General features: G+C 34.7%; 1 protein-coding gene across 4 annotated transcripts; it reads left to right on the top strand.

Annotated features, from left to right (window-relative positions):
- The first annotated feature begins 1,815 nt into the window (after positions 1–1,815).
- On the top strand, positions 1,816–23,609 carry LOC112177931 (phospholipase D delta). Of its 4 annotated transcripts, none has more exons than XM_024316166.2 (11): positions 1,816–1,953; positions 4,873–6,189; positions 6,679–6,795; positions 6,935–7,126; positions 7,312–7,581; positions 7,694–7,762; positions 7,974–8,121; positions 15,504–15,652; positions 16,867–17,040; positions 17,132–17,332; positions 23,067–23,609. In XM_024316166.2, the coding sequence occupies exons 2-11, from the start codon at positions 5,221–5,223 to the stop codon at positions 23,358–23,360; spliced, it is 2,583 nt and encodes an 860-aa protein (XP_024171934.2). In that variant the 5' UTR covers positions 1,816–1,953; positions 4,873–5,220; the 3' UTR covers positions 23,361–23,609. The 4 variants fall into 4 exon arrangements, with proteins under 4 accessions (XP_024171934.2, XP_040366452.1, XP_040366453.1 ...); XM_040510518.1 differs by having other exon boundaries at positions 16,849–17,040; XM_040510519.1 differs by having other exon boundaries at positions 1,870–1,953; positions 4,870–6,189; positions 16,849–17,040.
- The last annotated feature ends 1,075 nt before the right edge of the window (positions 23,610–24,684 follow it).

The raw sequence follows: 24,684 nt of genomic DNA, 5'->3' as shown, positions 1-24,684 counted from the left end.
GGAGTTTGATGCTCTTTTCTCTCTCTCGATGGTGACTGTGCCAAGTGCAACCCAATCACATGGAGTTGCCCAAAGAAAAGACACCACTCACGTGAAGAAGCTGGTCTCTGTTGTGGAGTTGAAAGTCTAGGAGAACTCGCCGACCTAAATGGGGGGCTATCGCATTTTTGAGATTTAAAAATTAAAAAAAAAAAAAAAATATATATATATATATATATATATATTCAATTCATTGAAACTTTTAACGATTACAATCGTTTATAACAGTATCTCGAAAAACCTGGGGAGCAGACACAAGCCACAAACAACTTGAAGCTAGAGCTAAACTAGAACAAACCAGAAGGTGTACTACACCAACTTTGAATCACTTATAGAGAAACTAACGGAAAACTGAAGATAAATTCCTAACCTTCTCAAGATAATTACTAACAATGAGACCATTTCCATGACCTTGAGATTTGGAGACCAAACCATCAGAATCTGTAATTCGGGCATGCAAGAGATCGGTAGATGACTCAAAACTATGTTCGTCCCAGCACAATTAACACTGCTCGCCAGGCACGCAATTGTGGTACTCACAGTGTGATTATACAGAGATCTTTTATAGAATATAGCAATGAGCAATATGCCTACACGTAAGCACAACACACCCAAAATAATAAGAACACATTTGAGCAAACGAGTACCCAAAACACCTCTCGGGTCCCAAATCCAAATTTGTGGAGAACTCAAGCCCAAACACTGGGCTTTGTTTTGGGCCCAAAGCTAGCCCATCCCCCAAGCCCACGACCTTATACTGGGCACCCAAAAATCTGATATGGGCACCCAGTCAAGGCAGGACCTGGCGCAAAAACGGAGAACCGGTACCGCCGCTGCCCATTGCTGCACCTCTGATCGCCACACACCTAGAATCAGCACGCCCTGCAATGCCTCCATCCCAGATCGCGTCGTCACCGACAAACCATCCAGGTGATGACATCCTCAACCATACAATATTACCGTCCCTATCACCGCCAGCAAGCTCGCCGTGCTGACATTTGGTGGTCTACCCCATCGGCACAATAGCCGATCAGACAACAAAACCATCAATTCCAGTTTGTTGGACCAGATGCAGCACTGATCTGAGGTCGAAGACGCACATCGACGCAGGTCTTCTCCACACCGGCCAACGCTGAAGCGAAACACGAGCAATGAAACTGCCAGTGCCCTTATCACCACAAACCCACGGCGAATTGCCTCGCCCCTGCTAAGCGATCAGAGGATCCTTAGAAGAATCCACCGCCACTCTCCACTCAAACCCTAGGGTTTGCTTTCTAAAAACACCACTTGGGTTCTTTAACAATAAGTTTTAGGGGATTGGTAGGCAATGTATAGATAGTAAATATTTACCCAATTACTTGTGATATAGATTTTGAACTTTTTTTTTTTTTTTTTGACTTTGTCAAGGGGAACCCAAAAGCTTCCTAGGCCCAAGATAAACCCCTTCGGCGCATATGAAATGCTCCAACTGTACATTGCAGCACAGTGCCTGGCCACTTTGACAGCTTCGGAGTTCGAACCTAGGTTGGGGAGCACACCCAACTAGGCAAGAACCACTAGGCCACTTGCAGTGGTTATAGATTTTAAACTTTAGAGCTCTAGACTTTGTCTTTGTCGTTAAACTACATAAATCACGGGTCAAATGTCATATGTGAAGAAAACTTATTCGGAAATTTCCACATCTCCTTTTCTTTTTATAAGAAGTTTTATATTTTTCATGGAATATTATTCAGTTATTAATCTATTTTAGGCTTGCAAGGTGGTCGTTTTGTGTGGAAAAGAGGCAGATATGGAGCAAGTAGAACACTTCCATAAATTTTCAGCCAATATCGCCTCTCTCTCTCTCTCTCTGTTTCGTTAGCTTTTTGGCTACTCTCATGATCCAAACCGAAGGAAAAAAATTCTTATGCTCAGGTGAATTAAACTTGGCTTCTCCTCTTGTTGAAACAGAATTATATCATCTCAATTTTGTTATATTTATCATCAGCATTACACTTATTATTCGTTGAATCTAATTTATATTTTTGTTTTGTTTTGTTGTTCTTGAAGTGGTTATAAATCTTTTGATGAATTTTTCATATTTTGAGGGCTATTGCTCTATGAATTTTTGGTTGGCTAATCTTCACTTTTTTGTAAACATTTGAGGATTGAGTCCCTGGCTTTAAGTTTGTTTGTCTCCATGTTTTTTCTTTTTTGTTTTCCAACTTATTTAGTTTCTTCTATTTTCATGAAACAATCACTCTCATGTTGTATAAGATTCTGAGAGAAAACTTATAAATTATTTTCTTAAAGCAGTATATGCTTTTATAAAATTATTGAAATGGTTCATTTTCATTAAATTTCACATGTTTTGCTACATAATTTGTTTGATCAACTGCTATCTATTTCAATTATAGTTTTGCAAAAAGAGAAATTTGCCTTATTATTCATCCATTTTGTATAATAACATATTGTGAATTTTGAGCTATGGCTTATATAGCAAAAACTTCAATAGGAATGTATCTAACATTCCTTACGAACTTAGAATACCTACTTATTGTGTCTAAACTAATGAAACTTTGACACAATGATACTAAGTACTAATAGCATATTGGAAGGTTTTGGATAAAGACATATTATAAGTATGAGACAATTAACTTCTATATATATATATATATATATATAGACACACACACAGACACACAGATTTTATCCAGAGCGAGGCCACATTGAAATTTCAGAGCGAGGTTAGGGTTTAGGGTCACCTTTTTGGTCTCATATCCACATCTCGACTGTTCAGTTTTTAGGTACTAATGTATAGATCATCTATGCAAAATTTCAGCCAAATTGATGATCTTTAAGGTACCTAACTCACTTAAACCAGTGGACGAATTGAATCTGTCCAACCTAAACACTTGCTTTAAGGCAGTTATCAATGCCTTAACGACCATTAATTTGGTTGAAATTTTGCAGAGATGATCTATACATTAGTAGCTAAAAACTGAACGGTCAAGATATGGAAATACGACCGAAAACTGGATAGGATCTGATATATAGATTTTAACCATTAATTTCGTTGAAATTTTGCAGAGATGATCTGATATATAAATTTGGCTGAAATTTTTGCATAGATGATCTATACATTAGTACCTAAAAACTGAACGGTCGAGATGTGGATATAAGACCAAAAAGTGACCCTAAACCCTAACCTCGCTATGAAATTTCAAAGTGAGGCCTTGCTCTGGATAAAATCTATATATCAGATCCTATCCAGTTTTTAGCTACTAATGTATAGATCATCTCTGCAAAATTGCAACCAAATTAATGGTTGAAATTTATATATCAGATCATCTCTGCAAAATTAATGCCAAACTAATGGACGAATTGAATCTGTCCAACCTAAACCGTACTAGCTTTAAGGCAGTTATCAATGCCTTAACGACCATCAATTTAGTTGAAATTTTGCAGAGATAATCTATACATTAGTAGCTAAAAACTAAACGGTCGAGATGTGGAAATGCGACCGAAAAGTGGCCATAAACCCTAACCTCGCTCTGGATAGGATACACACACACACACACACAGAGTCAGTCCTTCTTGGCTAAGGACGTCCTTACCTTAGCCTTAGGAATGGATTTCCTGTTTTTGACCACTTTTCGATCACATATTCACATCTTAACCGTTTAGTTTTTAGGTCCTAATGTATAGATCATCTCTGCAAAATTTCAGCCAAATTGATAATCGTTAAGGCATTCAAAACTGCAATTTACAGTAATGAACACGAACTGTTCCAGTTCGACAGATTCGGTTTGTTCATTGGTTTAATCGAGTTTGATACCATAACGATCATCAATTTGGCTGAAAATTTGCAGAAGTGATCTATACATTATGACCTAAAAACGGTTAAGATGTGAATTTGTGATCGAAAAGTGGTCAAAAACTGGAAATTCGTTCCTAAGCTAAGGTAAGGACGTCTTTAGCCAAGAAGGACTGTATGTATGTATGTATATTTGTGTGTGTATATATATATGTATAGATTTGCAATACTTCATGTTTTGCAGATAGGGCCATCCTGGGTGGTTCGAGCGGTGTAGCCGCACCATGCCTCTAATTTTTCAAGACCTCTGATCTTGTAGTTAGCTTGAAATGGTTATTTAGTAAAAGAAGTTGATAAAAACTAAATAGCATTACTAATTTAGTTGGCAAAGTCGCTTCTTAATTGGCAATGCTATCTTATGTTAGATTTGCTTTGTCACTCTCCTTCTATTTTTCTTTTTACAAGTTTTATAGCTTTTTTATTTTCTTCTTTTTTATTATTTTCCTTGAATTTTATTTTCTTATATTTTTGTCCCTGCCAGTTTTTTTTTTTCTCTCTCCTTCTTAGTTTCTCATTATTTTTTTTGCTAAATCTTGACGGTGCTAGAGAAAGAAAAAAGAAAACACCTACTAGGGGAGATGGTTCTTTTATCAAACAATGAAAATTTGAATATAGAATAAAACTCAATATTTCACTGTTGTTTATTTACTTTTGGAACTTAGTGTAATATATCTATTTTTTGCACCACCAAATATCCCTAGTCGTTTTAATGTAGATCATAATTAGTAGGCCTCAAAATCTCAGAATTGACCTTGCTTTAATAGATATTTTTTTGAACGTCTAATGGTTACAAATTGGAGATGTTTGCTTGCCTTGAGTTATTTTTTAGATTAAATTAGTCATGTACTACTTGCGTACATATGTCATTAAAAATTTATTTCTTTGTAGTTATCAAAATGTTCACACACATATGCATGTGTTAAGTATATTTTTCAAATTTGATCTGATATAGTTTATATTTATGATATGTTTAGCAGAAATCATTCATTCTTAAATCAATTCAGCAAACATGTTGTTTTCAAGTTATGATGTCCAATGGATATAGAGCAAGTCACACTTCAGGCTTATCAATAGTTGGTTATTAATACGAGGATAATGAGTTTCTCACTTATGAGTTGTACTGAGGTTCATGTGTTAATGGACCGAATATAATCATATTCAGTTGAGTTAAGCATCAAAGGAAGATTCTTTATTATAACAAGCATTCGTGCCATGAGCCTGAATTTTGATTGATGACGGACCTATATTTGCAATTGTGAGATGTGTCCAAATCTGTTATTTGCTTCATAAAAATTGCAAAAGCATTTATTGTTTCAAGTTCACCTATGAAAATGGGGAATGAGGATCACCATGAATCTCCAACCCCAACAAATGAAGGTGAGAGTTCTAAAGAACATATTATCCTGCATGGTGAGCTAGATTTATGGATTATAGAAGCTAAATCTCTTCCAAATATGGATTTACCTTCAGAAAGAATAAGAAAGTGTTTTACCATGTTTGGAACTTGCTCTGCTCCTTTTGGAAATCGGTCTACTACTAAAGCTCTTTCTGGAAAACGGCCTGCAACTATTACAAGTGACCCTTATGTTTCTGTTTGCCTAGCAGGAGCTACTGTAGCTCAGACTAGAGTAATTTCAAATAGTGAAAATCCTTCATGGGAAGAACATTTCTGTGTGCCTGTTGCTCACCCTATTATGAAGGTGGAGTTTCATGTTAAGGATAATGATGTTCTTGGGGCTGAACTTATTGGAGTAGTTGAAATATCTGTTGATAAAATCATTTCGGGAAATACAATTAATGATTGGTTTCCCATCATTGGTAATCCTGGAAATTGCTTGAAACCTTTTCCTGAATTGCATGTTTCTGTTCAGTTTAAGCCAGTTGAAAACAACCCTCTATATAAGAATGGTGTTGGTGTTGGGCCAGAATATAAAGGAGTTCCTAATACATATTTTCCACTTCGCAAAGGAGGGAGTGTCACTTTATATCAAGATGCTCATGTACCTCATGATATGTTACCTGAAATTTTACTAGATGGTGGTACAGTTTTTCAGCAAAGAAAATGTTGGGAAGAAATATGTCATGCTATTTTGGAAGCTCAACATCTTATATATATTATAGGGTGGTCTGTATACCATCGTGTCAAGCTTGTAAGGGAACCAACAAAGCCACTACCCTCTGGAGGAGAAATGGAACTCGGAGAGTTGCTAAAATATAAGTCGCAAGAAGGGATCCGGGTTGTTTTGTTAATTTGGGATGATAAAACTTCGCACGACAAGTTTCTATTAAAAACAGTAATTTCTTAACACTACTTCAAAGTTTTAGATAATTTATTAGAGTATTTATTATATGCATTTCTATTAATCTATACAATTTTATATAAAAATTTAGAAAAAGTAAATTCTATGTTGCTTACTACAGTAATGGATACAACAAAACTTTTCTCAACTATGTGATGACATTTTTTTTAATTCAAAGCAAATTAATTTCTCTATAGACATGAAGTGGGTGTAGTCTAAGCGGTTAAATGAAAAAAAAATAGTCATCTAGTTAACAAACTCCTTTGAGATTTTCTACAGCTTATTTAAAGGATATTGAAGATCTTTATCTTCACAAATTATGATAAATTCACAAGACAATTTGATAATTTTTTTTTTCCATATATATAGTGATTTCTATCCAGCTTGTGTTTTGAGATAAGCCGACAAAATAGTACACATATACATTTATTACAATTGTTGTTGTTGTTTTATTTTATAAAATGATAACTAGCTTAATTGCAGGAAGGTGTCATGGCAACACATGATGAGGAAACAAAAAAGTTTTTCAAACATTCTAGTGTTCATTGTGTGCTTTCTCCTCGTTATGCAAGCAATAAACTTAGCATTTTCAAGCAACAGGTGAGGAACATCTATTTTTGTAGATATAAACCAGTTTTGATACTAGAATTAATGAAACATTTGTCACTCTTATAGTTTATAAAATTCTTTTGGATTTAGATTCAGACACTGATCTAATTGGATTATTCCTCTAGTTCAGGTTGTGGGAACTCTTTTTACGCATCATCAGAAGTGTGTGATTCTTGACACAGCTTCTGGGAGTAACAGGAAAATAACTGCTTTCATTGGTGGTCTTGATTTATGTGATGGCCGATATGATACTCCTGAGCATAGACTATTTCGTGAACTTGACACAGTCTTTGAAAATGATATTCATAACCCTACATTTCCTGTAAGTAGTTATAATCAAATTCAAATGTCTGTTTATGCTTATTTCATGTACTAAGTCTTCATAATCAACATCATTATTAAATTGAGTTTATTCTAACCAAACTTTTTGTATCTTTTTTGTTTTTTCTAGTTTCTCTAAATTATAATGTGTAGTGTTTAATAATTGTATTTGTTGTAACATTACAGACGAACACTTATGGCCCAAGAGAACCTTGGCATGATTTACACTGTAAAGTTGAGGGTCCTGCTGCATATGATATATTAACAAATTTTGAGCAAAGATGGAAAAAAGCGAAAAAGCGTGACTTCAAACTGAAAAAAGTCACTAATAAGCATGATGATGCCTTGATAAGGTTAGATCGTGTCTCATGGATAGTCACTCCAACTTCTGATCATAATGGTGATGAAAAAGTGCGTGTTAGCAATGAAGAAGATCGTGAAAACTGGCATGTACAGGTAAAAAGAAAAAAGTTGCAATGGTTAACTTGATCTAATGGTATATACTTATCTACTCTTTTGTGAAAAAAATATACAAAAATTGTGGTCAGTTTTGACTCTTATATGATAGGTATTCAGGTCAATAGATTCAGGCTCTGTGAAGGGGTTTCCAAAAGGTGTCCAAGATGCTGAGGTTCAGGTTAGAACTAGTTAGGTTTATGTAATTCTTGCATTCATATTAGCAATTATCTACATGATTAGTTCATTTCTATCAGATTTTTGTTGTTTAATAATAATTTGACATGCTAACTTTTATGTTATAAAATGGTATCAAATAACATATAATAATCAACTAATCATTCACCAACTCATGAAAATGACACTTGTAGTCCAATATTCTCTTCTTGCAGAATCTTATTTGCGGAAAGAATTTAAAAATTGACAAGAGTATCCATGTTGCATATATCAAGGCCATAAGATCAGCTCAACACTTTATATACATTGAAAATCAGTATTTTGTTGGATCTTCGTATTATTGGCCTACATACAAACATGCAGGTAAATTACAATCTATTTTCTATTGTTGTCATGGATATGATTTCAACTACTAATTAATACACCGAAGTTAGATTTCATGGCACAATCAACATTCATTCAGTCTATTGATAATCTCATAGTTTTTCTGTTCAAAAGATTCACACACACAAAGACACATATTGTTACAGTAATTAATCAAATTTAGTTGGATAGAGATAGGTAGTTTTATTTTTATTTATTTTTATATTTTAGAGATGGAGTGATTATAAAGATCGATAAAAACACCATAATCCATGTTCATCAACTAGAAATACAATTTTTTTATTTTTTTTTATTTTATCAAATAAGAACCTCATTAATAAACGAAGATTATAATAAGAATGGGAATAAGAACTTCCAACAAAACTCTGTCCACTTTAAACTTCACACTCGAAGTCCATACTAACACACTGATGGAGCTAACTAGGCCCTAACTCCAAACACAAAATAGGTTGACTCAACTTCAATGCTTCCTTTGCAGGCACTACAACTAATAAAAGACTGAAATAACTGTTTAACGTCATCTAAAATATGACCCTCCGAACTAAGATCATCACTATTATCACGTAAACTATTTAAAACTATCAAAGTATCACCCTCCACTTCCAGTTTACTGAAACCAACATGCAAGGAAAACCTGAGTCCATGAAGCAAAGCTAACAACTCTACCTCCCACGGAGAGATGTTACCAACCTGAGGGACTGTTAAAGCACCTTTAAGCTTGGCCTGTTGATCCCGAAACACTGTACCTATTCCACTAACTCCATTTTTAACATATGTGGCTCCATCGAAGTTCAATTTTAGATATCCCAGACCTGGCGGTCTCCACCGGCATCCTCCGACTGTACCGCACCTCTAACCAAAGTTGGTTATGCTTTCTTGACATTTGTGGCAAAAAATGTCATCTGCCATTCCTCGACAGCAATAACCCGCTCTTCTGATTTTAGAATCTTCTCTCCATGACGGTGTAGATTCCTGTTTATCCAAAGCCACCAGATAAGAAAGCCAAATAGCTCCAGATCTTTCCCAACAGCAGTACTAAACACATGAGAGATGAGGTCCACAAAGGAGGGCTCATTCCAGGTTTTGCAACGTCACTCATGAAAGTTAACTTTTAGACACGTTTAGCTTTAGGACAATCCCAAAACACATGGATAGTTGACTCACACGGAAATCCGCACTGCCAACATGATGCATCATGTGTTATTTTTAGTTTCTGTAAGATTTGACCACAAAGAAGAAAACTTTGAATAGCTCTCCAAAGTAACAATTTGACTTTGTGTGGGACATTTAGACTCCACATATTCTTCAAATAATCGAAATAGTAGAGGAGCTACACCCTGCAACACTATCTCTTTTCTTAGATTTTAACTAACACGCCACCCAATAACCTGTTTTCACACTAAAACTATTAATCCTAAACTATTGATCCTTGTATAGTACCAAACCAACTTATTTGAGACTCATCTTAAACCCATAGGCATCCTCAAAATCATCTCTACTTCATGTGTAAGAAACAAGGATTTAATTAAAGGAACATTTCAGGCTTCTGAATCCGTAAACAAATTTTTCACCTTTCAATCCACCGTATAGTAAGAGAGGAGACAACTTTAAAACTAGTAGGAGAAGGTAACCACCAATCACCTTTAATGCTGACCTGTTTTTCATTGCCAATCCGCCATCTAGTTCCATGATCAATGACCTATTTTCCCCACAATAGACCTCTCTATACTGCCGATGGTGTTGTTCCTAAGGAAGCATTCAGGAAACAAGTAGTAGGGAAATACTTTGCTTGCAGAATTTCACTAACCAAAGAAGGCTTGCCCCAAAAGATTCTTTAAACTGTTTTTGCGAGCATAAATTGATTAAATGCTCTTAGGTCCCAAAAAACCTAAGCCTTGATCCTCCTTCCTTTTACATAATCGCTCCCAAATACATCAATGAATACCTCTAGCAGCACCATTTTTTCCCTACCAAAATTGACTCACTTTAGACTAGAATTTCTTGCACACACTAATTGAAAAATGGTTCAGTAAGTTTCTGAAAATGAAAACTTACCACAGTAGTTCCCACCTTTTATAGAAACTTACTATGAACAGTAACTTTCGTATTTCGCTCATAACTTTCGCATACGAACTCCAATTTTTATGTACCACATATGTCCGCGCTCGGTTTAACGTCCTCTACGATTTTCATGAAGAAAGTTTCCTCAAATTCTGACCCAAACAAACAATCAACTTTTAGAGCCACTAAAAATATCGAAACAAAGTAAAAGTGAAAATAATTGCCGTTTACTGTCCAAATGACTAGTAAACCAGTAAATTCAGGTTCAGGACGTTACATTGAGCCACCGCTTTAATTAAAACAAGCTTACCCGCTTTAGAGAGGAACTGCCCTTACCAGCCTTGTAAATGAATATCCAATCTTTCATTCCTCTTCCGGAAAAATTCTTTCTTATTCCTACCAATTGTTGTTGGGAGCCCCAAATATTTCTCATTAAAATCCATTACCAAAACATTCAAAATTTCTTATATATCTATTCTCATTTGATCAGGAACATTAGGACCAAAGGACAAAGCTGACTTTTGAAAATTAATACGCTGCCCTGCAGCACTCTCATACAACAAAAGGCATTGTTTCAAAGATACACAATCTTGGACAGTAGCATTCACAAATAATAAGCTATCGTCAGCAAACAAAAGATGAGGAGAAGGTGCAGATGGAGCAACTCTTACCCCATGAAACATACCCATATCGTCAGCACGATGAAGTAGTCCCGATAAATGATATGCTAAAAGTAAGCGTATAATTTAACCCTGAAAATGTCATCGTTAGTATATGGTAAATAGAGATCGTTCTAACCAGGGATTGAGGGTACACTTGTAATTGTAAAAACAAATAAAGAATTAATAAAAGTATAAATTAATGTACAAAAAGAATATAAACAAATAACGAAATAAAAGGGGGGGTTTAAGAATTATTAAATTGAAAATTAAAATAAATATAAATGGCATATATACAAGGGTGGAACGCAATGAATAAAGATCAAAACCACAATCATATGAATGAAATCCAATTACAATTCCTATAGTTGATTATCTATGTCATGAGAAAAAAGTTGACCATGTGAAACGTTAGAAAACAAACGATTTCCCATATTTTACTTTCTTTCGATATTTAATCTACGTGAAAGCACCTAAATTATACCTATTGAACATGCAATCATAGTCTAGAAAGCTAGCTAATCAAGAACACATTCAACGCATGAAAAACAAAGAAAGGATATCAACCAAAGTGCACAACCTAATATGAAAAAGCTCATCTATTTGCAATCCTCCTTAATTGATTTCGACTTTTGTCCAAAGCCTTCACTACTTAAATCTAGCTCCAATTACATGCATATATCCTAAGTTGGCCACCAAAGAACACATACATATAAAAGTTTTCTATAAAACAAAATCAATTAAGCAATCTCACATAAGCAACATAAAAATCAACATATAGAAATCACAACTTTATTTCAAAACATATAAATGGGCTTTAAACTTTGCCATTAACGTTATGTTAACTAGAATTCATAACTCTACGAATCAAACAAAGGAAAACAAAAGAAAGTATGAAATACACCGTGACAAATGGATGGCAAGCCTTGAGACGAAGAACTTGAAGATCCTTGAAAGCAAGCAATCTTCTAGGGACGAGACAAAGGTGGAAGGTAGATGAGATCTTGATGTATTGCATGACTTCTTCTCCTCCTTGGTTGAGATGCAGAGCTTCTGAAGACTAGAGAATGGAGAGAATTTTTCTGATGTTTATTTTCTAAGGGAGAGAGGTGTTGTGGTGTTGCATAGAGGGGTTTATATAGGGGAAGGCAAGGCTTCATGAATTTAATTTCTAAGGAATTTTCTGGTTGCACCACACAGCTCCAACCAATGAATTAATGCCACGTCAGCTCTGCCATGTCACTTAACCAATCAAAAAGCTCCAAAATAAATCCATAATATTTCCAAATATATTATTGCTGATTTTCCCAAGATTGAATATGATTTTATTCACCATTTTCGGCCAAATATCTAGGCATGAACCTAGACAATGTATCCGGACGCATTTTGGACCTTTTCTCCCTTAAATCTCTCCATGGCTTTATCCTTAATGTCCTCCCCTTGATTTTCTCTTGATTTTCACATTAAAATTGCAGATTTTATTCTCTAATTTCAGCCAACATATCTTTAGGGAATTGAGGAACGAATCTGGACTTGTTTTGAACCTTTTCTTCCTTGAAATTCTCCCTTGATATTCTCAACGTAATCTCCTTGATTTCCCATGCAAAAATCAGATTTAATCTCCCAAAATATCTCCCACGTCATCATGTGGTCTCCTAATGCCTTCAGGTTTCCTAGCCTCATCAGGATTCTTGAGTTGACTGGGATTCCTAGTCGGACCAGGAAAACTCCATTTCTTCATTTCAGCTCATTTCAGCTCCATTTATTCCAAGGTACCTAGAAAATAGAAACTTTTATTAAAATTACTAAAAATAGAAACTTTCTAAAGATGGAAACTTTCCTAAACAAGAAGGATTTATTTAAGGAAATAACTAAGTAAATATGAGGAAATAACAATTCAAACGTCGCATTAAAATGCTCCTATCAATAAACCCTCAGAGACGAAATGAAAAAGGTACTAGAACAGAGGATCACCCTGACGAATACCTCTAGGTTGAGTGAAATGCCCAACCTGTTGTCCTTTCCAAAGAATAGAAAACGATACTAATTGAACACACTTCATTACCAAAGTCAGCCACTGATGCGCAAACCCCAACTTCTTCATTACTTCTTCTAAGAAAGTCCATTCCACACGGTCATACACTTTGCTAATTTTTAACTTTAGCACCATCTTTGGCTCCCTAGTTATCTATTGAACACGAATATTATGAACAGTTTCAAAATCTGCAATGACATTATCCTGAATATTTCGACCTGGGACAAATGCACTTTGAGTACTAGAGATGATATTAGGCCGTTTAGGCAGAGGTTGGGCGGTCCTAGGCGGCTCTGCCTGGGCGTTAGGCGCCGGGTGTCGAATATATATATATATATATATATATATATATTATTCTCATCAAAATCAAAATGAGGATGAGAATCTAATTCGAAACAAGTGCAACCCCTTGATTCAAAACTGAAATCCAGCTCTCTCAGTGCCCTTGATTGAAAACTGAAAACCATGATATTGAATCTGATAAGAGGAGTTGAAAAATCACAAGGTCTTGAAATTTGAGAACTAAAACTTTCTTTTTGTGAGGTTATTCACAAGGAGATTGAACAGTGAAGAAAAAGAAGAAAAATTGATGAAGAGAGATATGAGAGAGACTGTGGAGAGTGGTGGCCATTGGTTTTGTGTAAGAGAGGAAGAAAGGTGTTTATTCTGATATGTTGTTTGTTGAGAGAGAGAATAAAGGCGTGGTTGCTGTTTGTTGAGAGAGAGAAAAAGGATAGATGAGTAGATGGCAAGTGTTAGAAGCATAATTGAATACTGGTTCAATGTTTCCTATATTAATTATAGGGGTGCGGCTATTGACAACCTACTGTTTACTTATTTTTCCCTACAAATAATTTTATATCAAAATATCCAATTTCACCCCTCAGTTAAGCATAAAATAAATAAAAACTAATGCTAGAAACGAAAAGAAAAAAAAAAAAAAATTCAGCCATTGAAACAACTCTGTTACGCCGCCAGCGATTTTGCCGGATCCTTCCTTTCTCTATTATCTCCTAATAGACGAACATAAACAAGAGAGAGTTGGATTAAGATCTGTTCTCTATTACAATAGAACTCTGAATAATTTTATTTTTTTATTATTATTTCTTCATACATGGGTCTGTATAACTTGAGTTTGTCAAATAAAAGTAAGCAAACTTGCAATAGCGAATACATATATATCACCGATCATATCTAATTCTCGATCATTGTTCAAATAAACAGTATCAAAGCAGGACAAAGATGTTAATTTATCTCAAAAAATTCATGATCACCAAACGCAGCACATTGCATAGAAAAAAAATTTGCAAAAGCCAGCTTTGGTGCTAAACCCTTAAATTCCTTGTTTTCTTTGTTCACTTGAATATAGAGACATACAGCAAGGATTGTTGTCCCTATGCATGAGAGAAAAGAATTAAATAGAAATGATCCGATAAGAGCCATGTAGATGATGGTAGTGGATACACACATGGGTGATTTACTTCTTGTTCTACCATTAATTCTGAGTTTGAGATTTTAAGTTGTGAAGCTGCTAATTGCCATCGACCAAGTCTGGGCTGGAAAAAGGGTTGGGTCACTGATAAATTATTTTTTTCCCTTAATTTTAAATTAATACATTTTAAATAATTTTTATTTAATTCATGGGTAAAATAGGGTTTTTATGAAAAATATATTGCTTGTAGGGTGAAATGAGTAAACAGTAGGGTGTGTATAGCCTAAACCCTAAATATTCAATCAAATAAATGTTTAGTTAAACAAAAATTTAATAATTTAATTAAATATATATAGTTTCCTCCTCTTATTTTATTTTCCATTATATATATACACATCATATAATATATAAAAATTAAAAAAATACAAAACCGCCTAGGCGTCGGGGCGCTAGTCCCATATATGTCCACAGCCCAACTAGTGCCTAGCGTTTTTTGGAACCTTGGTGTATTACAATTTGTGTATAAGTTAAATATTTGACACACACACACACACACACTAGAACTCTTCCAATACTATGAATGTGATGAAACAGTTAGTTTATAGGGAAAAAAGAAAAGATAAAGTGGGTTATTTTTTGTTATTTATGGAATTAAAATTTAGTTTCAAATTATCACAATTATCCTTCATGATACCATTTTCAATTTTTTTTAAAAATCTTTTAACGTTATTTTTGTCAAAATTTTTTGTTTTGGTTGACGAGGGATCTTCTCTTAAATAATAGTGTGGGTGTATGTGTGCGTGCGCCTCGACTTACACACGTTTTAACTTTAGTTTCTTAACAATTAGAGAATTTGATTCAGTTGTCTAAACTTAGGTCCTTTGTCTACCAATTTCTATTTCTTCCGGTTTTGCCTGTGTAAAATAAGGTTGAATTTGATATCAACACAAGATTAAGTTTGATTGGTCTCTACAATTTTGTACTCTTATCAAGACATGATAAAATCTCAATTTAAGTTTATTGATGTTGAAGATGCAAAATCCGAGTTTTTATACTTTCATTGCATATCTTATTTACACTAAAAGAACTTTTTGAAACTTTTCTTCTCTCTCTCTATTTTTTTTTTTTGGCAATTTACACTACAGTTTGAAGATATATCTCAATGATATTATAGGTGCAGATAACTTGGTCCCAATGGAACTAGCTCTGAAAATAGCTAGCAAAATCAAGGCAAATGAACGTTTCTCAGTGTATATAGTAATACCTATGTGGCCAGAAGGTGTTCCAACCACCTCGTCTGTTCAAGAAATTTTATATTGGCAGGTGAGATGATGATAAACGTTTGTGAGATCTTGGTCTCTGGCCTATTTATTGAAAAACTAAATGTCTTATTATCATCAAAGAAATTTTTAAGTTTAAGTTCACTTCATACAATGATGCTAAAGAAACTATAAAATACTTATTTCGCATTTTGTTAGTTTCAAACATGATTTTTGTGTAACATTTATAGGCTTATCCATTTATATAACGAAGAAGAAATATTCAAAACTCATCACCTTTAACAAGTAATCATTTTAGGTTTATAAGTGTGTTTTTTTTTTTAATATGCTAAAAACTTAAGCTTTTAAAGTAAGTTTAGTGGTTGTATAACATCATATCTAATCTCTACTTGCAACGGTCATGACCTCTGAAATTTTTGTTCACTACTTCCTTATTCATTTTCAAGGTGTAAGGTTAGGTTGCACATATAAGTTTTTCTTTCTCCACATTAGGCTGTATGTATGGTGCAAGATGAGATTGTATGTGGCTAAGGGTGCAACATGATATGCAAACTTTGGTTATTTATTTATTCCTTAAAGCTTAAATATTTGAAGGTGAAATAGATTTTATAAGTTATGATCTTCTTGAGACAAGAATCAAACCAATTATGTGTTTATTTTATAAGCAGTTGCAAATAATAAGTTGAAAGCTCGGTGATTGTATTAATACAAAATGATAAACTTTATTGAATTATAGCTTGCGCCAATATTAAAGAGTTAATTCTTAGTTTCACCCTTTGCATGAATGAAAATATTCGCTCTCTATTATGATTCATGTAATTTCATATTATTACCCTTTAAAGATCATGTCTATAAAGATTTAATTGAATCAGAGATCACTTTATGATCAAACTGAATCAAATTTATAGACAATCTAACAATAATTACTACTATTATGATGGACCATCTATACTTTTCATATAAATGGATCACTAATAGGACTCAGTTTGATTGATTTTTTTACATAATCTTTACATTATGTTATGAAACATCAACAATTAGGTCATGAAATTATAATCTGATGAGTTATTTGCAATAGGAGTGAATATGAACCTAAAAATTATCTGTACTAAAGTGTTACGTTTTAATAATAAGAAAATAGCATAATACAACAAAGGGTAAAATAAGAAACTATGAATTTCATTAACTGTGATATTTAATGTGAAATCTAATTTTTATTTTTCCAATATTGGCTTAAAGGATATCATATTACCACAGGCACAAACAATGGGTATGATGTACAAGATTGTTACAAATGCCCTTAAAGAGGCAGGCCTTTCTGATCAGTATCATCCACAAGATTATTTGAACTTTTATTGTCTTGGTAAGCGTGAACCTCCATCTTTGAAAGGTTCATCAGAAGCTAATCAGTCATTTGACAATCGTACCTTGGTAAGTTTTTTTTCTCATTTGATTTTTTTTTCTTTAACACCAAGCAACAAATCATCTGAAGAATACAAATTTTGTTGTCTCTTCTTAATAGGCATCAGCCCAAAAGTTTCGTCGGTTTATGATCTATGTTCATGCCAAAGGAATGATTGTTGATGATGAGTTTGTAATCATGGGTTCTGCAAATATTAACCAAAGATCAATGGATGGTTCAAGGGATACAGAAATTGCTATGGGTGCTTACCAACCACACCATACATGGGCAGCTCTAAAAAATCTTCATCCACATGGCCAGGTTTGAAACCCTTCCACTTTAACAACTTTGTTTTGTTTATTGAAGATAAGAAAGACATTAGAAAAAAAATATATATATATATATATATGTTTGAAAGACACTTGTTGGAGCCTACGATGGGAAGGTTCTCTAAAGAGCAATTTGGATAAAGCCGTAGCCAATTGAGATTGTCTATAGTCTTATCCAACCTCTCATAGATCAAAATGTGGTCTTTCTATTTATTGGTCCAGGTGAAAGGTATACCTTCAGCCTTGAGAGAAGTCATTTGAATATAATTTAGAAAGCTAACAAAATTTTGCATATACATATTAAAAAGGTAATTTCCACCACTTTTTTCGTCATTCGAGCAAACATTATTAAAATCACTAATAAGAGTCCAAAAATCATTATTTGGGGATTCATGTAATTTTAGTTCATTCCACAAACTGTTCTGGACAGGTTTGTAAGGGTAAGCATAAACAAAAGAGGCAAACCACTTAACATTTAATAAGGGGTCAAAAACTTCACAATGCAGAAATCTATCATGATGCTTAATAATATTCAGATTAACAGTGCAATAATTTCAAAGCAGTATTAAATCACCATATTGTCCATCCGAGTATATAAAAGTAAACTTATCAAAATAAAAAGCAAATTGGGAAGCAATTTTAGTGGCCTGACTCTAGTTAGGGATCCTAGTATCTAGGATGAACAAAATATCTAGCGTCAAGACAGTTTCATAGAACTGAATTTGTGCTAAAAAGCCTAGCCAGGAACTACCTTGGCTATTCTAAATTAGAACTCTTATGAGACAACATTAAGATTTGAAGCTTCCTTGTTCCAGGTCATCACTGGTAAGGTTATTGGTTGCATTCATAACAATGATCATATTTTTGTTTCTCTTTTGAGAGCCTAGAAATAGTAAAGAAAATTTGGCAACAGTAGTTGAAAAATATTCATGTTCATTAATCAAGTAATTTCCAGAAATTAATCTACAAAAGTCAGCTTTACTATTCTTGATAGAATTCCAAGGTCTACTAATAATATGTAGGTGTAGATACAAAGTCCCAATTTTTAAGTTAGAAATGAGAGAACTAATAACAAATTGTCCAATAAGCAAAACTATGATTAGGATAGAACTACCACAAATACTAGCAGGTTTAACTCCATTCAACAAACTCCAATAACACGTAACCAATATCAAATGGAATAAGGTTGAATAAAGAAGAAAGCTGATGAACAAACATAAATTAAAAGAGCTAGGGCGGAGGACATACCATAAAGTGAAACTAACTTCTAGAGGCCAAAAGACCAGAACGTTAATTGATTGAATTTGAAGGAATTACTTACCATAACCAGAGGAATATGGAATGTTGAAACTCAATACCATAGGTTAGCAGCTAGAGCTGACACCGCAATCTATTCCTAAGCCAAGGGAGAATGGATGCCAGGATCATGTCGCAGCACAATAAGGAGCCAAACAGCCCATTGCAGATCATTAATCTGACGATCCCCAATCCATAATGCTATCGTGATTTTGTGGTAGCAATTTGGTAAATCGAATCCCAACCAAAGAGCACGTCACCTAACTACCTAAGCGATCCAAAGAATTGGATCAAAGAATTCTAAACAAGGCAGAAGTCAAAGAAATCCTAGATTCCCTATTTTCTTAGGTCTAAGGGGTGAGGTGCGTTCTATTCCTAGCTTTATTTTAATAATTTTTTTTTTGAATCAACCCAAAGGGGCATTAATATATTTATCTCAAGCCAGAGTGGTCGTAACATATGTCACGCCCTGAATTTAGAATAAAGAAATTCGAATCCGAAACACAAAACTTAACTAGCACAAGAAAACACATAGAAAATTCTTCATTTAAATTAAGCGATAAAACAAACCGAGCTCACCAACATCAAATACGAACTCATTCTTTAGAGTCACATATTAATGTAAAATGAGTTTACAAATTAAACTGATCGATAATTCAATAAGTAAACACACTCACTACACAGCGGAAGAATAAAACTAACGTACACTTCAACGTCCAAGCTACAACAGCAACCGACCCTCAGCTTCGATGACTATTACTCCGACCTGCACAATAAACCCTACACCGTGGAATAGTGCACCGGGTTGAAACGACAAATCCGATAAGCTTTTGCAAGCTCGTGTGAGTAAACTTAAATAACCACAAAAACGTCTTTCCAACTCAAGAACAATAAGTCAACACAATGATGAATTCTAACAACAAATCCTTTTCTTTTTCTTGTTAAGGAACACTCATGTCACACCCGTGACAAATCAAATCATACTAAGTGAAAACCGGTGATCCCTGCATAGAATTTTAGTTCAGAAAATCACCAAAAGTATACAACCAAAACCATAGTAATCCCTGCGTATAGTTTAGTTCAGGAGATTACACTTAAAATCGACAATTAGAATGAAAAGGACAATCGATAAAGAAGTCAAACAACTCACACTAAAGTCGATGAAATCCCCCCTTTTAATTCCATTTCAAATTACTCAACTCAAGAGTAATTTAAAGTAACTAAAATCAACCCCACAATTCATTCGAAATCAAAGTCCCACATGGGCGACAAAAGAAAGGACCACAAAAACTCTCTTTTATAAATATATACTCATGAGCATGATAACACAAATTATCCCCCAAGCAGTATATTGTACTCAAGAGCACGATAACTCACAGTTATCCCCCAAGCAATACATTGCACTCAAGAGCACGATAACACAAAGTTATCCCCCAAGCAGTGCATTGGCAGACAGACTAGAGTTTTAACTGATTCGTGGCCTGTCACCTTGGCCAAGGTTCAAGCACACAATATAATTGCCTCGATCACCAATGTGATAAACGATACTCAACCAAACATTTGAAAGTCCACTTGACTCAAATAATTTCCTCAAGCAAAACACACTTTTACATAATAATCAACACATCATGATAATTGTATGCTTGTAAAAGAAAAGCTCGAAATAACAATTCAATCAACTCTCAATCATTACTTCACCAATGTCACACAATCCAATATATATATTCCACGTAAATATACATATACGTAGTCATTCACGCCGGAATGATCACTAATACCAATTATAGTTCATACGTATTAAAACTAAGAAATTCATTTTATACTTAAATTCATTTTTTTACATGTGAGTCGTAGCCCTATGAACCGTAGTCGATTAAGTTCATATTATTTCAAACAAATCTTCATTTTCGAAAACGATTTACAATTATCAATCAATTCCGACAATTAAATAACTCGGTTCGTAAATGAACCATGTGAGATTTACTCACCTCTAACTCCTGCTGCATCTTCTCACTGCAGATAAGGGATCAAATACGCTCCATCAATCACCTAAGTACAATACGATCTTAACTTAGTCCACGAATCAAAAACGATTATATTTCGAACTCCCATTTACCCTAAAATTCCGAAAGTAATGCCGATTGAGGCAAAACTTCATCTGAGACCACCCGAGGCCTCCAGAATACTTATACGATCAACATATCAAAACTACAAGTCAATCAGACGGCCGAATCCTCTCGGATCGAAAACTGATCGAACTGAAAACCCTAAAACTTTGAAAATTCATAACTTGCTCATACGATTTCCAAAAATTACAAACTATATATTGAAATGATCGTATCAATGTGTAGAATAAAAAGAGGAACAGAAAATGTTCCAGGGATGGCTGGAAGTGGTCGGAAACGGCCACCACAGCGACTGCGCGCCTCCGCCTGCCCAAAGTCAAAATTTGACAAAACTTCCAACACAAAAGTTCTTCATCTCAACTCCAATTAAAACTTTCATAACTACACCAAAGTCAAATTTCAAGTCTAAAGGCCGAAATTTACCACAAAAAGAAAGAGGCCGAAGTCGCCCAAAATCGCTCAAATCCAAAATTCATCTTCCTCGGGTTGAATTGAGATGTGAAACTTCGTTAGTTTGTAGATCATGGCAAGAAGAACAAAGCCCAATTGGTCTCCCCTCCTAATTTGGCAGGAGTTGGCCGGAATCGTGGGTTTCATGATGGCGAAATGTTGCAGCGCCGCCACCACTTCTCGGCGTTTCTGCGTTGTACATGGGTCGACCCACGTTGTGAAACTTTACAAAGTTGTAGATGGGGGAGTGAGGCGAAGAAATAGGGAAAGAATAGTGTCGATTGGTGGTCGGAGCTGAGAGATATAGCCACCACAAATCAGCCGACCGAAATGGGGTTGGGCTGGAAGAGAAAGGAGTTTCCAGATTCTGATATTTTTTTCGGATTTTTCCTATATATCTCAAAATGAAAACTTTTTCCAATGGCTATAACTTATTCATACGAACTCTGATTTTTGCGTTCCACATATGCACAATCTCGTATCGACGCGCTCTACGATTTTCGTGAAGGAAGTTTTCACAAAATCCTAACGTCTAAAAGTCAAACTTCATAACCCCCCTTAAAACGTGTATTTCGAATAATTAATCGTCTGAAACAATTTCGCTCTATCTTCGAATCACGAAATTGTACTAACGAACACTTTATTAATTCTAGGGAATTTTGAGAAATTAATAACAAATTTTCGGGGTATTACAACATACCCTTCCGCTATCATCTCAACATAGTGACAGACAAGAAGGTGTGATAGTACCCTCGGTAGTACATAGATAATGGATCCACTCATTAGACATTATATTACATAAAAAAATAGCTTGAATTCTCCTTTGGTACTACTGCAGAGGCGCTAGATAAATAGGCACACTAAACTGCATAGTTTTCTAAAAAAATAGGAGATTATTAGAAAGTAAAAGAACCAACTATTAGATAAAAAACCCAAGAGGGCAGCCCAAAAGAAAGTCACAACTCCAGCCCAGCAAGCATGGCAGACCCATGCCCAGTTCCAAACTCCACCACACCACAGTTGCAACTTCAGTAACTTCATCGCTTCCAATCCAAGCCACCATGGTCATGCCTCCATGACCACACTGCCACGCCTGCGTCGCATGGTCTATACTGCCACTACCACACTGAATGCTTCGCGCCGTCAAGCCACAACTTGCGCTGCCAGACACAATCCCTGTCGCCAACGAGTTTAGGATGCCATCAACATAGCTCCGTCGTTGTACACTACAACCACTGTGCAATCAGATGTTGCGCACAGGAACTCGCAACCTCTACCATCATGCCAAAGCCTGGAGCAATAACCCTCCCCAGAAAAACTTCTCCGAGCAATAGCTTCAAGAAACCCCGTCCGGCAACACACCACCCTAGACAAGGCAAGAAGCCTGCCATTGGGGGAGTCGCTGGACGAGACTTAGAGATGAAAAACGAAAAAAAAAAAAAAAACAACCCTAGGTCTCTTTTCAGAAGGAGAAGAGATGCGACCGTTCTCCAAATAAATATATTATTGAATGCACGTGGATGCTTTGTTTTATTAATGAGGTACATATAATCCAAACAACTTTTGTTAACAATGACTAAGTCAAACAATAATTTTTTTAAACTACAGCTCTATTACGAAATGATAATAATAATAATTATTATTATTGGTTGGATGCTAACCTTATGAATATAAAAAAGTTTTGCTATTTAAAGTTAGTAAAAGGCTTATAATTCATCACACATTCAATATTATGCTTGTAATAAAAAAAAAAATATATATATATATATATATATTTAACTTCAAATTTAGTTCTAAATTTATGGATTGACTGCATTAGTTCCGTTTTAATAGAGGCAGGTTGGTTGAATCCAGGTATATGGTTACCGAATGTCTCTTTGGGCTGAGCACCTCGGTGGACTTGAGGATACTTTTAAAGACCCTCATAGCCTTGAATGCACTAAGCGTGTTTGTGAGATAGCCAAACAAAACTGGAATCAATTTGTAGCCCAAGAGCATCAGGAGTTGAAGGGACACTTGATGCAGTACCCAATTCAAATTGGTAGAGATGGAAATGTGTCTTCCATACCCGGAATTGAATCATTTCCTGATGTTGGTGGTAAAATTCTCGGGGCACCCACCAATCTTCCGGATGTTCTAACAACATAAATAGCTATAATTAATTCAAAACTGTTTTCTTGAAATGTATATGAGTTCCACATAGTTCATATATGCATATACAAAAATGTTGTACAAAAAAGGGGTTACATAGTAATCACCTCGTAGCTTAGGAATATCGATCTTCTGCTTAATTTGTAGATGAGGTTAGGTTTTCAATATAATCATTAACAGAAATTTAGAGCCTAGTATTCTTTGTGATTAGGCTTTGCCTTTCATAGACAAAATTTGTGTTTAATGTATTTTTCACCAAACAAGATTATTTTGTTTTGTTTTTTCTTCTTCCTGTTTTTAAGTGTAAGCACAACTACTATTGCTGTGTTAGAATACTCTTAGATAATAATTTTATCAAAGTAATAGACGATTTTTCATTTTATAGTAACAATAAAAGTAGAATCAGTTCATTGTTATATAAATGAAATCGGCTTACTCTTATTGTATACTAAAATATAGTTATGCAATTAAATTGAAAATGGTTTTTTTGTCTATTAGTGTGATATTTTTGGAAACAACTATTAGATTAAACTTATATATGAACATGTTGGTGCCGACAAGGGAGTCAAGCCTCTAAGGGGGGTTGGATTGTGAGATCCCACATCGCCCGGGGAAAGGAGGTGATGTGCCTTATATGTGCCGACTCACTTCCCCATCTGTGAGGGCAGGGCCTAAAGTGGACAATATCTTGCTATACAGACTAGGCTATGACAACATGTGTCATTTTATTATTTACTGCATTGTATAAGAAAGGCACTAGCTAAGGAGAATTCTGAATCCCATACTTGAAATTCTTGGAGTTGGAAGTCTTACTCCATAATATCTTTTTATCAACCAATGATAAATAATAAATTGGTTTTTCTTCAGATAATTACTCAAGGCTCGCTAATGACCAAAGTTATCATATAACTCAAATTGGTAAATTATTATTTGACCCAATTTGGTATCTCAAGGAGTGATTACATTAAACACTTGCACTATTTAAAAAAAAAAAAAAAAAAAACCCTTAGCCCACCCCACCCTTACGAATGTCATTGAAGATCGAATTCATAACCTTTACAATATTGGCATTATAACTTATCAACATGTCACAACTCACCGCGAATAATTGCACTATGTTTGACTTCAAATGTAACTTATGACATATATAGATGATCAATAAGCATATAACAAACCTCACCCAAAATAATTGAAAACAATCTGATATCATTAAATTACTCAGAACATATGTGGAAAGAAACAAAACTGATCTAATCATACCATCACGTAGACCTTGTTGTCAATTATTATAGTACCTATGTCGATCTCGACAGAAACCAAC

The sequence above is a fragment of the Rosa chinensis genome, chromosome 7 (assembly GCF_002994745.2).
Source record: "Rosa chinensis cultivar Old Blush chromosome 7, RchiOBHm-V2, whole genome shotgun sequence".
In the NCBI taxonomy this organism is placed as follows: domain Eukaryota; kingdom Viridiplantae; phylum Streptophyta; class Magnoliopsida; order Rosales; family Rosaceae; genus Rosa; species Rosa chinensis.
Note: the sequence above shows the minus strand (reverse complement) of the source record. Positions and strands in the feature narration are given on the sequence as shown.

Bases quoted from the DNA above. Each gene is read 5' to 3' on its own strand.
- LOC112177931 (XM_040510518.1), top strand. From the start codon at position 5,221: ATGAAAATGGGGAATGAGGATCACCATGAATCTCCAACCCCAACAAAT. The intron at 6,796-6,934 runs GTGAGGAACATC...CCTCTAGTTCAG, and splicing joins TTAGCATTTTCAAGCAACAG to GTTGTGGGAACTCTTTTTAC. The intron at 17,041-17,131 runs GTAAGTTTTTTT...TCTTCTTAATAG, and splicing joins CATTTGACAATCGTACCTTG to GCATCAGCCCAAAAGTTTCG.